Source organism: Pleurodeles waltl, chromosome 8, assembly GCF_031143425.1.
Source record: "Pleurodeles waltl isolate 20211129_DDA chromosome 8, aPleWal1.hap1.20221129, whole genome shotgun sequence".
Classification (NCBI taxonomy): Eukaryota; Metazoa; Chordata; class Amphibia; order Caudata; family Salamandridae; genus Pleurodeles; species Pleurodeles waltl.
In genome coordinates, this window is record NC_090447.1 from 709759653 (window position 1) to 709775017 (window position 15365).

At 42.5% G+C, this 15365-nt stretch overlaps 1 protein-coding gene across 9 annotated transcripts in view; it reads left to right on the forward strand.

The window, feature by feature from the left end:
• TXNL4B (thioredoxin like 4B) overlaps positions 1-15365 on the forward strand; it is a 94894-nt gene that overhangs the window by 61821 nt on the left and 17708 nt on the right. For all 9 annotated transcript variants that reach the window (XM_069204852.1, XM_069204854.1, XM_069204857.1 and 6 more), the window contains exon 3: positions 2431-2582. In XM_069204852.1, the coding sequence (XP_069060953.1) occupies positions 2431-2582 (152 nt within the window). The remainder of the gene's footprint in view (positions 1-2430; positions 2583-15365) is intronic.

The following is a 15365-nucleotide window of genomic DNA, read 5'->3' on the forward strand; positions in this document are numbered from 1 at the left end:
AGTAGTCTCAATAGTAAGGGGCCTGAAGAGTGGACTGACTTCTCCTCTAGCTGGAGGATCTGTCACTCCAAGCGCTGTGGCTCCGCAGCCTCTTCTTTCTTTGTGTGATCAGGTTGTGTGCCCTGTCACTTAGGGCAGTTTTGTAAGCTTCCCACAATGTCATTTTTGATTCAACAGAGTGCTTATTTTCCTCAAAATAGAGTTTATCAGTCCAAAGTCCCTGTCCACCTTCCTGTTGCGGAGTTCCTACGCATTCAGTCTCCACCTGTACCTGAGGCTCTGGATTTCGTCCCCTGTGAGTGGTTAGTGGTCAGACAAACCACTCACCAGGTACTCTGTCCTGGCCACCTCTCCCCCCGTCCTTCTGGCACAGTCATGATCCAATCGAGGATAAATTCTATGAGCCCTGGAGAAGTAAGTGTATTGCTGGGTATGGGGATATCAGCGTCTCCACAGATTGGACAGTCCCTTTGTCTCCACAAAGGGGGCCACTGGGGTACTTTGTGACGTTCCCACCTGGGTTTCGGAGAGGTCCAACGAGATTTGCATCGAATCATTAAAATCTCCTAGGATAAAAATTTATAATTTGTAAACAGAACAACTTCTTTTCACAGGCCTAACAACATTTTTCAAATGTATAACTCTTTTCACACATGTAGCTAGAAGCCATTAGGAACGTAATTATCCCTTTGTGCTGCAATTGTTTCATTCTGTGTTAGTATTTAGTTTCTTTTTAATTTTTTACATTGATACTGAATTCGGAGATCAGTTCTTGCTTGCAAAATCAGCACATTATGTTCCTTTTTGGTATTAGCAATACCCGGGTTGTACACAGCGCTTCTATGTAGGTGTCTGAAATAAAAAAAATAAAAAAATGTGTTCCTTCTTTCATAATACTACCATATTCATATAGTACATTCACTAAGTAATTTCCTGCTTTTGTGCTATTTCAACAATTATATTTTGACCACTCTTTAAAATAAAATCAAAGAAAATGTACAATATCCTGCTGTTTGAATAATTGGTCCATGTTCTGCACTATTAAGCTCAAGTTACTCCTTTTGTTGTGTCTTAGATGCACATTTCAGTGTATATAATAGTTGACAATTTTTGTTGTGAGCTCTGCTCAACATAACGTAGCAGTTCCATAACACTACTAGAATCTTGAATGTTACCAGTGTTACAGAAAAATTGTTTAAAAGGTGCAGAAATTTGTTATCAAGTTTAAGTTATTGGGTAAAAAAAGGTTGTACAACATGTTATCTTAACTTGGGAGTTAGCATAAGAATGATTTAGCTGTCATGAACAATCTAACGAAGTGTGTTTTTTAGACATAGCAAACCTAAGTTGCAGCACAGGCAAAGTGGTCAAGCAGAGATAGCCTGGTAGGCCTACATAAACTGCTGTTCTGCGTAGGCATAATCTTTGGCCAAATCCAAATCTGAAGAACCTACTATCCACAGATTGTTATATATGATCTAATTAGGGCTCAAATATTCAAGAAGAGAGACAAACATTATGCCAAATGAACCTTGCCTCTCCTTTTTCTCACTATTCTTTTGTTCTAACGAGTACTTTCTTGCAAGTTGGGGTATTCCATCAAAGTCAGAGTGATAGACTGGGCCAATACTTAGAAGTAAGTACGTTGAAAACTAGCAGTAAGAAAGCGATCCACCTTTGTGCATCCATTGAACCACACTCACCCTCCCCTGCCATGTCCAGGAAGACCTTTGTCGGAATTTATCTTGATTGATGATTTGAGACAACGCTAGGTTTGGAAAGACAAAAACATATGGGAATGATCAACAGTCTGCAACACATGCCATCTTTTTCTCCACTCTAATCTATATTTCAGTTTGTATCTGGCATTGAATACATTCTGTGGTGTGTGTGTAAAAATGCTGCATGATCAAATTAACTGGATCCACAACAGGAAAGATACATAGTCCACTTCATCATTAATAATAGATTCAATTGCTTCTCCGTGCCAAAGTCTTGTAACAAAATAGAAAAATAAGTGAGTTGAAGAGAATTTTTCAGAATTAAAAACATATAGTGCTGAGCCGTGGTTTGCTCTTGACAGCTACCTGCATGTTTAATTAGGATATTTGGGAATGTTTCATGCAAAAATAGGTGTCTGAAATGTAAATTTCATAGAGATTGTTTCTGTGATTCATACCATTTAGCAATTTATTTTCTCTCAGCCTTAATGGGAAGTCCAAGCACTCTTCACCTGTGCTGGGTAGATGCACATTAAGTGTAGGGCAGAGTGTGGTTTAATACATTTTACAGTCATTGTTTTTTAAGGATACTTAAGCGAGTAGCCTCGACCTATGCCAGCATACTAGTTCTTAAGATATGTATCCAAGGGCATATTTCAGCTCCTAAAAGCAATTAATTGACGCATTGTGCCTTTTTCCATTTACAAAGCTTGCAAAGACGTCCCGTGACCTGAGTAACATGGCAACCATTTATCTTGTGGATGTAGACAAAGTGGCTGTTTACACCCAGTACTTTGACATCAGTTTTATTCCTTCCACTGTATTCTTCTTCAACGGACAGCATATGAAAGTTGATTACGGGTGAGTTATGTGTTATGGGTTAGTCTTATATTGACTGCAGCATAGAATAGTATCATGTTTGTTTTACATTTCTCTAGGTTAATCATGATGTCCGCAGGCGTGGCCTGTCCTTTAGGGCGGAGGGGCCACACACCCTTTTGCCCATCATGAAGAGTGCCGGTCAGGTTGAACAAAGGTCAGCCTGACAGACACTCCTCGTGTTCAGGTCAGGCAGCCAGAAGTGAGACGTGCGATTTGCGCAGACTCCTGGCTGCATGAGCTGAACTTTGCTGGGCTGAAGAGGTCACAGCTCCTATAGGCGTGACCTCCTCAGCTCAGCAAATGTGCCTCGAAGCCCTCCCCCGGGTGACGAGGAAAGCGTCACCCATTGACTTCGACCTGGGCGCTTCAGGTTTAACCAGTTTTACTGACCCCATCCCACTCTGCGACAAGGCTGGGACTGCTGCCTTCCCTCATTGGCTGACCTAATGTCAGCCAGTGAGGAAAGGCAGCAGTCCCAACCCTCCTGGGACCTCCGAGGCTGAGGTTAAGTGTGTGTGTGTGTGTGTGTGTGTGTGTGTTGTGTGTGTGTGTGTGTGTGTTGTGTGTTGTGTGTGTATGTGAGATCTTTTTAAATGAATGTTTGGTGCGTGCGTGTATGTTTGAATGTTGATGAGTGTTGTGAATGTTTGTGTGAGTGAAAGTGTGTGTGTGCTTCCCACCCGCCCCCTTACTTCCTAAAACTGACGGCCGCCACTGGTTGTCAGACCTTAAAGTGGTATCTATATTGATGCCTGTTACACAACAGTCTGTTCTAAAAGAAATCTCGTTACAAGCTAGAAAAACAGCGAGACACTCATGAGTATTTTTTTCAGGCTGACAGCAAAGAAAGGCCATTTGACCAATTTACTTACGTTATTTTCTGTGACATCAGTTTTACAAGAGAATTGTGTTGAATGGGAGACACTTCGAAATAGACACATCCCATCACTGATTACAGGTCGCATAATATCTTCATGCTGCCTAGTAGTATGTTATATCAGAGCCCTGCTACAGAATGTTTGTTGATCTCTGGGTTTCCCTGGCAGAGTAAACATCTAAAGTCGCCTACATCCCCATTTGCCCAGCATCAGAAATAAACTGAGATGCATCAAAGTCCTTGCAGGGGCTCTGAGAATACAACTGCAGTGTTACAGCTAACTTTAATGATTGCAGAATCTTGTCTTCCACATTGGCTAAACACAGCCCACAGTAAAAACAAGAGAACAGAATGTTTGTGAAAATAGCTGAGGACACCTAAACCATTGTCCATTAGGATAAAGTTGGCAGTGCGGGTGCAACATTATTTGTTTTCAGGCTTTTTACTATCTAACTATTCTGTTGTGTTTTACCTAACTACCCTAAATGGTAATAGAGAAACTGGTGCACCCTGAACAACACCTACTTGGTCAGCAGTACCAAGTGACAGACGATCATAACAACACTCTTAGCCACCCCATGGCTGTTGTGAATCTCAACTGTGGGGGGGTTACTGGTCCAAAGAAAGTTGTGGTTGCCTCAGATTTACCTGCAGACTGTCTACTAGGGAACGATTTAGAGACATCAGCTTGGGCAGAAGTGGAGTTGGAGGCTCATGCAGCAATGCTGGACAATCCTGGGCATATTTTTGCTTTGACCAGGGCTCAGGCCAAAAAGCAAAAAGGACGGGGTAACTTGGATCCTGGAACAATGGACTAAGTGCTCCCACTATCCCTCCCTCTACAGATGATTCTCCTTCTGAGGAAGAAGAATTTCCTCCCTGTGCAGAACCTTCACCAGATGAGCTGGCAGCAGACACTGCTGAGCTTTTGGGTGGAGGGGGGCATGCCAGGGAAGAGCTGAGTGTGGAACAGCAAACCTGTCCCACATTAGAGGGTCTAAGACAGCAAGCTGTCAAGCAGCAAAATGGGGATGTCAGTGACTCACATATAGTTTACTGGGAGGACAACCTCTTGTACACAGAGGCAAGGGACCCAAAACCTGGAGCAGCCAGGAGATTGGTCATTCCCCTGCAGTACAGAGAGTTCCTCCTAACTCTGGCACATGACATTCCTTTGGCTGGGCATTTGGGCCAGATCAAAACATGGGAAAGGCTTGTCCCCCTGTTTCACTGGCCTAGGATGTCAGAGGACACTAAAGATTTTTGCAAGTCTTGTGTGACCTGCCAAGCCAGTGGCAAGACTGGTGGCACACCAAAGGCTCCCCTTATTCCACTACCTGTGGTTGGAGTCCCCTTTGAAAGGGTAGGAGTTGACATAGTTGGCCCCCTTCACCCTCCTACTGCTTCAGGAAATAGGTTTATCTTGGTGGTTGTGGACCATGCCACAAGATATCCTGAAGCAATTTCTCTAAGGACCACTACAGCTCCTGCAGTCGCAAAAGCCCTCCTGGGAATCTTTTCCAGGGTGGGTTTCCCAAAAGGTTGTATCAGACAGGAGTAGCAACTTTATGTCTGCATACTTGAAAGCTATGTGGAAGGAATGTGATGTAACATACAAAATTACCACTCCTTATCATCCACAGACTAATGGACTGGTAGAGAGGTTTAATAAAACTCTCAAAGGTATGATAATGGGACTCCCGGAAAAACTCAGGAGGAGATGGGATGTCCTGTTACCTTGCCTCTTTTTTGCTTACAGGGAGGTACCCCAGAAAGGAGTGGGCTTCAGCCCCTTTGAACTCCTCTTTGGACACCCTGTATGAGGTCCACTAACACTTGTGAAGGAGGGTTGGGAACAGCCTTTAAAAGCTCCCAAACAGGACATAGTGGACTATGTACTTGGCCTGAGATCCAGAATGGCCGAGTACATGAAAAAGGCCAGTAAAATCTTCAGGCCAGCCAAGAGCTCCAGAAGCAATGGCATGACCAGAAGGCTTTTCTGATTCAGTACCAACCAGGACAGAAGGTGTGGGTATTGGAGCCTGTGGCCCCAAGAGCACTCCAGGACAAATGGAGTGGACCCCATCTAATTGTTGAGAAAAAGGGTGAGGTTACCTATCTGGTAGACCTGGGCACTGCCAGGAGTCCCCTTAGGGTGATTCATGTCAATCGCCTAAAACCCTACTATGACAGGGCTGATTTCACCCTGCTCATGGCAACAGATGAAGGACAGGAAGAAGAGAGTGACCCTCTCCCTGATCTCTTCTCTTCCACTGAAGAGGATGCTTTAGTGGAGGGAGTAGTTTTAGCAGATTGTCTGACTGCAGAACAGAAAGACAACTGCATAAATCTCCTTGGACAATTTTCTGAACTCTTTTCAACTGTGCCAGGCACCACATCTTGGTGTGAAAACACAATTGATACTGGAGACAGCTTGCCTGTCAAAAGTAAAATCTATAGGCAGCCTGACCATGTCAGGGGCTGCATAAAACAAGAGGTTCAGAAAATGCTTGATCTAGGAGTGGTTGAACCGTCTGAAAGCCCATGGGCGAGTCCTGTGGTGCTTGTACCAAAGCCGCACTCAAAAGATGGAAAAAGGGAGATGAGGTTTTGTGTTGATTACAGAGGTCTCAATCAGGTAACAAAAACTGATGCTCACCCTATACCCAGGGCAGATGAGCTCATAGATACACTGGCATCTGCCAAGTATCTAAGCACCTTGGATTTGACTGCTCGGTATTGGCAGATCAAATTGGCTGAGGATGCTAAACCTAAAACTGCATTTTCAACTATAGGAGGGCACTACCAATTTACAGTGATGCCCTTTGGTTTGAAGAATGCACCTGCCACTTTTCAGAGGTTGGTGAACACAGTCCTGCAAGGGTTGGAGGCTTTTAGTGCAGCATATCTTGATGATATAGCTGTCTTTAGCGCCACCTGAGATGAGCACCTGCTCCACCTTTGGAAATTTTTGGAGGCCCTGCAAAAGGCAGGCCTCACTATCAAGGCCTCAAAGTGCCAGATAGGGCAGGGAAAGGTGGTTTATCTGGGGCACCTGGTCCACCTTTGGAAAGTTTTGGAGGCCCTGCAAAAGGCAGGCCTCACTATCAAGGCCTCAAAGTGCCAGATAGGGCAGGGAAAGGTGGTTTATCTGGGACACCTGGTAGGTGGAGAACAGATTGCACCACTGCAGGGGAAAATCCAAACAATCATGGATTGGGTTCCCCCTACAACACAGACCCAGGTGAGAGCCTTCCTAGGCCTCACTGGGTATTACAGGAGATTCATTAAAAACTATGGCTCCATAGCAGCCCCACTTAATGATCTCACCAGTAAAAAGATGCATAAAAAGGTATTGTGGACAGTTAGCTGTCAGAAAGCTTTTGAGGAGCTCAAACAGGCCATGTGCACTGCACCTGTCCTAAAAAGTTTATGTTACTGCAAGAAATTCATTGTTCAAACTGATGCATCTGAATTAGGGGTAGGGGCAGTCTTATCACAACTGAATTCTGAGGGCCAGGATCAACCAGTTGCTTTTATCAGCAGAAGGTTGACCCCTAGAGAAAAGCGTGGGTCTGCCATTGAGAGGGAGGCCTTTGCTGTGGTCTGGGCACTGAAAAAGTTGAGGCCATACCTGTTTGGCACTCACTTTATTGTTCAGACAGACCACAAACCTCTACTTTGGCTAAAACAAATGAAAGGTGAAAATCCTAAATTGTTGAGGTGGTCCATATCTCTACAGGGAATGGACATTACAGTGGAACATAGACCTGTGTAGGAAAGTACCATCTTGCCTGGCATGTTACCCCCATATTTCACTGTATATATGTTGTTTTAGTCTAGGGCCCCAGTGCTCATAAGTATGTGCCCTGTATGTGTTCCCTGTGTGATGCCTAACTGTCTCACTTGAGGCTCTGCTATCCAGAACCTTAGTGGTTATGTTCTCTCTGCTTTCCAAATTATTAATTTACAAACATACCTTAAAACAAACACATAAATTAGAACACAAATATGACGCGTAATAATTTGCGCAGAAAGCACAAGCATGTTAGTACAATATTAGTTTTAAGCACAGCATCCGTTTTCAGAGTATAACAAATTGACAATTTTAGATGAATGTAAAAAAAAAGTCAAATGAGCTATATCCGGTAATTACCATCAATCAGAATGATCTTTGTCACTGCTTTTTGAGTCTTCCGAATTGCCGGAATCCCTATAAAGGAAATAAGCTTAACTGTTATTCACACAAGAGGCCCAAAGCTACCATATTTTTCTTAACACATTATATCCTATTAACGAACCCTATTTTATATCACAATCATGCCATTATCATAATAACTGTTGCCTTTCAGTTTTCCCAGTTAATGTTTCTTATTTTTACTCCGTTTATTGGGATACCTTACGTCGATGCAGAGTTTATTCAGTATCTCTCATGGCCGTATATTTTCTTAATGTGTTAATGGTAGCTGCATAGCACATAGTCTTCGTCGCTCTGAAAATAGAGTGTCGTGGATGCTTATTGCCTTTACTTAACTTGCTTTATATTCGTATTGTTCTCTCTACATTTCTTTAAAAAATAACTTATTGCTTACCTAGATTGGTAATTTGCGTCTTTTATTATCCAATGTATAGGTTTAAATTATTGTTCCATCCTGTCCCAGTGCCACAGGGGATGAAATCAGACTAACTCTTATTCCTTCCTAAAGGAATAAAGGTTACCCCTCGCTTGTTTGAATGTGGCATTGAATGTGAAAAAGCCACTACCAGGTAGTGCATTTCACTTTTGCCACAATTGAGTATTTCCTTCACAGCGTTTATAAAATATGGAAAAGGTAACGGGTTTCTGAAACAAGATAAAAAAGAAGATGTGTAAACTAGTCACGTACTACATTTAAAAATGTCTTTCTTTGGCGGAAATGCCTTATTTTGTTTTATTGTGATCCCCATCTGTCACCACCAATTCCTTTCTGTTTGGAACTTCTGTGTTTGTATTATACGCCACATTGCTTGTTTCTGCGCTTAAATGCGCTAATGTTTCTCAGTGGTTATTTTACTTATTGCAAAAGATTTCCTCAAAAATTCTCCGAGCCTATGTTCCCACCACCTAGTTTACAGCAGTTCTATGTATAATTTAATGTAACCTCTCATTAACTTACTAGGAAGACTGCATTGATACTTGCCTAAAAGGCAGTGATTCGCTCAGTGGTTAAATACAAAATGCAACATTTGTCCATCAGATCTTTAAGGAAAAGTCTTCCTTCCTCTGTGCTTATGTTGGAAATGTCCCTCTCATCAGGGCCACCCCCAAACCTTTTGCCTTCCTCCTCATACTTTTTCTGAATTCGTTTTTGTTGGCCTTAGGACTCGAGCACTGGTTAGCAGTGATAAAATGCTCAAATTGCTTGTGCTCTTTCCCTAAAACATGGTCAAATGGGGTTATTCGCAATTGGCATATTTACTTATAAGTCCTAGTAAAACGCACTACACGTGCCAAAGGTCAGTAAATTAAATGCTACTAGTTGGCCTGGAGCACTGATTGTGCCGCCCAGTTAAGCAGTCCTTTAACCAGGACTCAGGCCTGCCATTGCAGATCCTGTATGTGCAGTTTGTAACTGCCATGTCGACCTGGTAAAATAAACCTTTTGGCAAGTCTAAACCTTCCCTTTTCATCCATATCTCACCCATAGGGTACTCCCTGGACAGCCCAGAGGACAGGGTGCAATATACAAAAAAGGTAGTACATGCACTTCTAAGTTTTACATCTCCTGGTAGTAAAAACTCCCAGATTCTTTGTTCACTCCTGTGAGGTCTACTACCCCCTCCATAGGATAACATTGAGGCTTCTTTATTGCATTTAATAATCTGTAATTCCTAATTGAAAGGAGGTAGATCTGTCATGTTTAGTACCTATGGAATTGTAATGATAAATCCTCTTTAATGGCATTGTTGGGTTTATTGTTTTGAAAATGCCACTTTTATAAAGTTACAAATGAACACACTTAGGGGCAACACAGTATTCCCCTAGGATCTGGTTACACACAATGTCTCACTGAAAAATGCTCCTAGAGGAATTATTTATATATAGTATGCGTACATATTACATAGTCTTCAATTAATGAATAGGACAACTCCGAACTGTTAAAATCTCATATATGGATAGCCCCTTTTGATCATTTTGAACATTAGAGTCTTGGTGCAATTACGTTTAATCCTTAAGAATTGCCCAAACAGTAAATTGTCCCTTAAATTCCTGGGATGATGGCTATTATATCTCAAAAGAGTATTTCTGGCAGTGGGTTTAGTATATAGGCATACATACAGGTCACCCTTATCAAATGACATTTTTAAATCTAAAAAATTAATGTAATGGGTATCATAACTCCAGGGTATATTTTAAGTTGGTATTTTGATTAATAATCCATTTGTGAAACTGTAGTAAGTCACTTATTGGACCATGCCAAATGAAGATGTCATCTATATACCAGAGCTATTTTGTGATGTAACTGTCATAAGGATTATCCTCCTTATAGATGATATGCTCTTCAAAAGTGGCCACATGTAGATTTGCAATATGAGGAGCGAAAATAGCTCTGATTTATATTCCTTTTATTTGTGCAAACAACTCATCATTGAATAGGAAGTAATTGTGGTCCAATGCAATCTGAGCACAACTTGTGATAAAAATCAGTGGGGACCCTATGAGGTTTTGGTCTAGAGTCAAGAATGGTGGTAATTACCTCAAGTGCCTCACCTTGTGGAATATTGGTGTACAAGTTTTCTATATCCATTGTAACCAAGATGTCAACCTCAGGATTAAAAGAAGCCCCTTCTATTTGAGTGATCACAGACAGACGATCTCTTGTGTATGACTTGGTTAGGGGGTACAAACGGTTTGATGAAAAAAATCAACATATTCTGCAAGTGGTTGTAAAACAGCCTGGCAGCCAGCCACGAGGGGTCTTCCTGGTGGTTTCTTTGTATCTGCAGTTGGGATTCAATCTTATGATCTAGAGGGGTTATATACAGTGTTGTTGTTTATGAAATGGACAATCGTTTGAATTGTTGTACATGTTTTTGAATTTCCTGAATCCTATGAGCATTTTTAAGTGAGACTTTTATAAAGTTAGCATTTTCCTGCTCTTAGCCCTTTGTGCCTGCAGCCTGTCGCTGATCAATTGTCTGGGGTGGGTGACAGTTGATCATTTTGTATTCCTAGACAGCCACACTCAAAGGAAGCATAAGTGTGACTTGATGGGCCATCTGTGTCTTGATTGCCCATCCTGGGCAGGATGGAAGGGAGGCGCTGGGCACAGTCTCCCACTTTCACCTGAATAATCTGAGTCCTGTCCCCAAACAAAGTGCTGCATGCTCCCCTGTAGTCAGGCTGGAGCCAGGTTAGGAAGGGAGGACCTCTATGCACTTCAAAGACTCATTTGAAGTCTCCCTCACTTCAAAGGCATCACTGTGTATAAGAACTGGACCTCAGACCCTACCAGTGCAATACGCTTCTAGACCTGTGGATACCCTGCTGAGAAGAAGACTGCTGTGCTGTTGAAGGACTGGCACTCTCCTGAACTGCTGCTCTGGAAGAACTGTTTTCTAGCTAGGCTGACCTACTGCATACTATTGACCTTCCATGGTTGAGAAGGACTGGACCTACAACAATTGAACCCAACAACCATAGAGACTCCAAGGGACAGCCGACCTGTCTCCTGTTCTTCTGAAGTCTCAGGGACACAAAAAAACTTCCAACTTATCACCAACAGCACCTGGACTCTGCAATCTGCGAGTCTTGCCTCCCAAGTGGTGCCAATCCATCCCTTGGTCCTTGGAAGCAAGTATAAAGTGTTGCTCAGTCCAGAATCCACACATCAATGCTGTGCTGCTCGGAACCGGCGTATCTCCATGAACTCCCCCCTGCTGCTGTGAGGATTGGGGACATCGCATTGCCATTACCTCCAGTTCTGATACATCTTTGACTGTGCACACCTCAGAACTGACGCATCAGCTCCATCATAAGGATCGATGACAATACATCGCCACCCCTGCTCCTCGCATTATCCTCGACATCAACTCAACCAACTTTTCAGCAGGCCAAGGCTGGCCCCTGTATTGAACCCATGCTCCATTGCAGTCAGGCTGAACTTTGAGATTTGACCGGTTTAGTGTGGCCAGGTAGCCCGTGTTGGCGCTTTATGCTTTTAAGCACTACATTACAGTTTATTCTTCAAAAAAATTGTGTCTAAAGTTCTACATATTGGATCTTTGTCGTTTTCATCTCATTTTGTTCATTCCATTAAACTCTATTTTTTCCAGGTGTGGTATCTTTTTGTGTTTTTATTTCTCTGTTTGAAGTGTTGCACAAATACTTAACATATTGTCTCTTAAGTTAAGCCTGACTGTTCTTTGCCAACCTACCAGCTGGTGAGCACAGGTTAATTTAGGGTGTGTTTGTGTCTTATCCTGACGAGGATTGTGGTTCCTTCTTGGACAGGGTGCATACCTCTGCCGACCAGAAACCCAAGTTCTATCAGCTTCTACTCATGGTCTTGTCCATTGTCAAATGCTTTTCTGCTAACGTATTAGTTTAATTGTCAGTGAAGCTTCAATTCTCCATAATTGTATTTCTTTTTTAATTCAGCGTTATCACCAGAATGAAACAAAAATGTCTCCACAAATTTTCAAAAGCACTACTCATTTAAATTGTTGTGTAGGATGGTCAAATCTACCTTTATTCAAGTTCACATCTTATTCCCCAATCTCTTTAAAAATTGCATCTTATCTCTCAGGTTAGGGGGATAGCCAGGAGCAAACCTCTTCAAAGTACTACAGCAATCTTTGAAAAGGCTGCAGAAGCATAACATTAGCTGTTACTGGTTAATAGGTATGTATCTGATATGAACAAATGTATGGATACTTGGGATGATATGTGCTGAAAAGAGAAGCATAGGTTAACATGAGGCCAATGTCAAAGAAGGAGGACCAGCGGTCGAAGAAGCATATCCCAAATGGCAGTACAAAAGTCAGCATGTGCAAGAAAAAGGTATCTGATTTGGCAAAGATAGTTGAAAAAGATAGCCCTCAGGCAAAAATAAAAAATGTAAAATTAAGATTTTAATTGAGAATGAAACCTAAATATCTGTCACTATAGACAAAATGTGGAGAGATACCAACAATGAAAAGAGCACCAAATCAGTTGCAAACAACACCAAAAGAAAAAGCTGAAAAGTGAAAAAGAAAAAACTCAGTTTTAGCAGGATTATGTTTCAAGAAGTGAAAAGACATCTGTCCTTCAGTTCCCAAAAAATACAACCTCTAGTGATAGTAATCCAGGTCAGATAAAATCTTAACATACAGCTCAGTGTTTTTAACATAACAAAATCCATGATATATTGTTCACGCTCTCTGCATAGATATTAAGAGACCTAAGAACAGCCCCTAGGCACTTTGCTCGTTCTGGGAAGTGGATCAAGTCCTAGAAAAGGAGTGGTCAACCCATTTGAACAAACTGAGATTGTTCATCCAGAAAGACTGAAAATCGGGCCACAAGCCAACACGCCCAATTGGATAAATAAGATGTTAACCAACACCGAGTGATTGGACCAGTTATACTTATCGGAATAAACTATAACTCGTTGCCCAAAGTTACTTTCCAGCACAAGTTATAGTTTCTTCAGATACGTATAAGTATAACAATAACTGCTGAATTTCTATGGTTTTGTATGGGTGAAACGTCAACCTAACTATAACGTCCCTGTAAGATATATATTTTTTTTCAGTGACTTCCTATGTTTTTTTGAAGGCACACGTTAATATTTGTGCCAGGTTGCAGCAAGCCAATCGGGGTCTTGCTTTTCCCCAGGATCGGAGCAGGATCCTCAAATCCACAGATCAGCCGGAAAAAAGGGCAATTTGTTGCCCATCAGGGGTCCCTAAGGGGCCCATTTATGTGTCCTAAAGGTTCAGGATACCTGTATCCTTACCCCTTATATGTTTTCACACTTTTTTTCCCCCACCCACCCAGGAAATGCAAGAAACAAAATGGCGGCTGCAACTTTTCTGTCAGGTTGCAGCCAGGCAATCAGGGCCTTTCTTTTCCTCTGAATCTGCAGAGGATCCAAGGCGGATTTGCGTCCCTAAAAATACTTTTTTGATCAACACCCAGTAATTAGGCCATACCAAAGAGTGCTCAGAGATCAGGAAGCACTCGTACTGGCCCCTTTTTAATATGCTCCTGTCATACAAATTTGGTTTTCGAGGAGGATCCTCAAATCCGCAGATCAGCCGAAAAAAAAAAAAGAAAAAAGGGCAACTATTTGGTTTTCATTTAATAAATAGAAAACTACTGAACAGTCTTATACCAAATCACAAAAAAGGTTGCTTTCTGGGCAAAGAGCTAGTTTTCTGCCAAATTTGGTTTAAATCTGTTCAGTGGTTTGGCCGCTTTTTCTGCTAAAAACTTGTATGGAAATTAACATTGAGAAAACATGTTTCAGGACCCCCCTTTTTTCTCAGCTCCCACTTGACTGATCACCCCAAAACTTTCCTGACAGTATCTCATGTGAGCGTCATTTTTGGGGAAAATTTCATGAAGATTTGTCAACTGGTGCCAAAAATATAGGCAAGTAAAAAACACTTATTTCTATAGGAAACCAGTAGGTGGTTATAGTTATGACCTAGTTTCCATAGAAAAAGCATTTTTTTCACTTGCCTATTTCTTTGGCTGTGTTTGGCAAACCTACACAAAACTTTCCAACAATCTTGTTGTCCATGGATAGTTTCAGGGTAATCCATCGAGTGGGGCTGAGAAAAAGGGGGGATCAAAAAAAGTTTATTTCCCCTGTTAATACCCATAGGAGTTTTGAACACGAGTGCAGCCAGAAGCGCTGAACGGAATTACACCCTGGACCCTCACAAGGTATGAAAGCATTTTTGTTTTTAAATCACAGAGAAATCTGTGGCTGGATCTGCGGATTTCTCTGTGTTTTAAAAAAATAAACGCAGTGTCTTGTGTTTAAAAATGCTTTGGCCCTGGCCAGGTCCCAGAGTCATTGTGAGTTAATAATAGGAGAGGGGGAACGGGGTCCCCCTCCTAGGGCTTTTAGAAGCCCAGATTTATTCTTAATACATGTTGGGGAGCATCCCCGCCCTCCATGCGCCTGGTACCACCACCTCCCCTGTGCTATTTTTAGAAAGTATGCAGGGGGCCGCACCCCCGCACCCTGTGGACCGCCACCTCCCAGAGGCAACATACAAAATAAATATAAGAGGGGGGATCCTGTGGACCCCCCGAGTCCTGCAGACTGCCACCTCCCTGAGGCTATTTTTAGAAAGTATGGGTGGGGCAGGAGGCAACCTCCCAGAGGCAACGCAGAAAATACATATTATGGAACTTCCCCATGCCAGAGGGACTACCACCTCCCCTGGGCTATGAAATGAGTTACAGAGGAGGTCCGTTGCTGGATCGGGGGACCACCACCTCCTAGGGGCAAAATAAAAACATGGAGAGGGCTGCCCCCCCCCCCCTTTTTTTCTTGGCTCTAGGGACTGCCACCCCTCCAAAGCCGGCTTCTACTACCTCCTGAGATGCCCACTCAGGAGTTAGCTGTTTGCTTTTGCTTGGCAGGAGCTGTGACTGCTTCTGCCAAGCAAAAACAAACAATCTGCTTTCAGCAAGTGGGAACTGTCAAAATGCTCCCGCTTGCTGAAAGCAGAGTTTTCATCTCTTTCCCTGCCAGTTGACATTCTATTTAAAGCAGCTCTTCCTGTGGTCCTTATACGTTTTAATGGGTTCCTTAGCACCCTGAAGTATATGGCTGGAGGATGGGGGTCCCCAGGGCCAAAATTGGCTTAGAAAACCATGTGCCACCCTCCCTTTTGTAGAA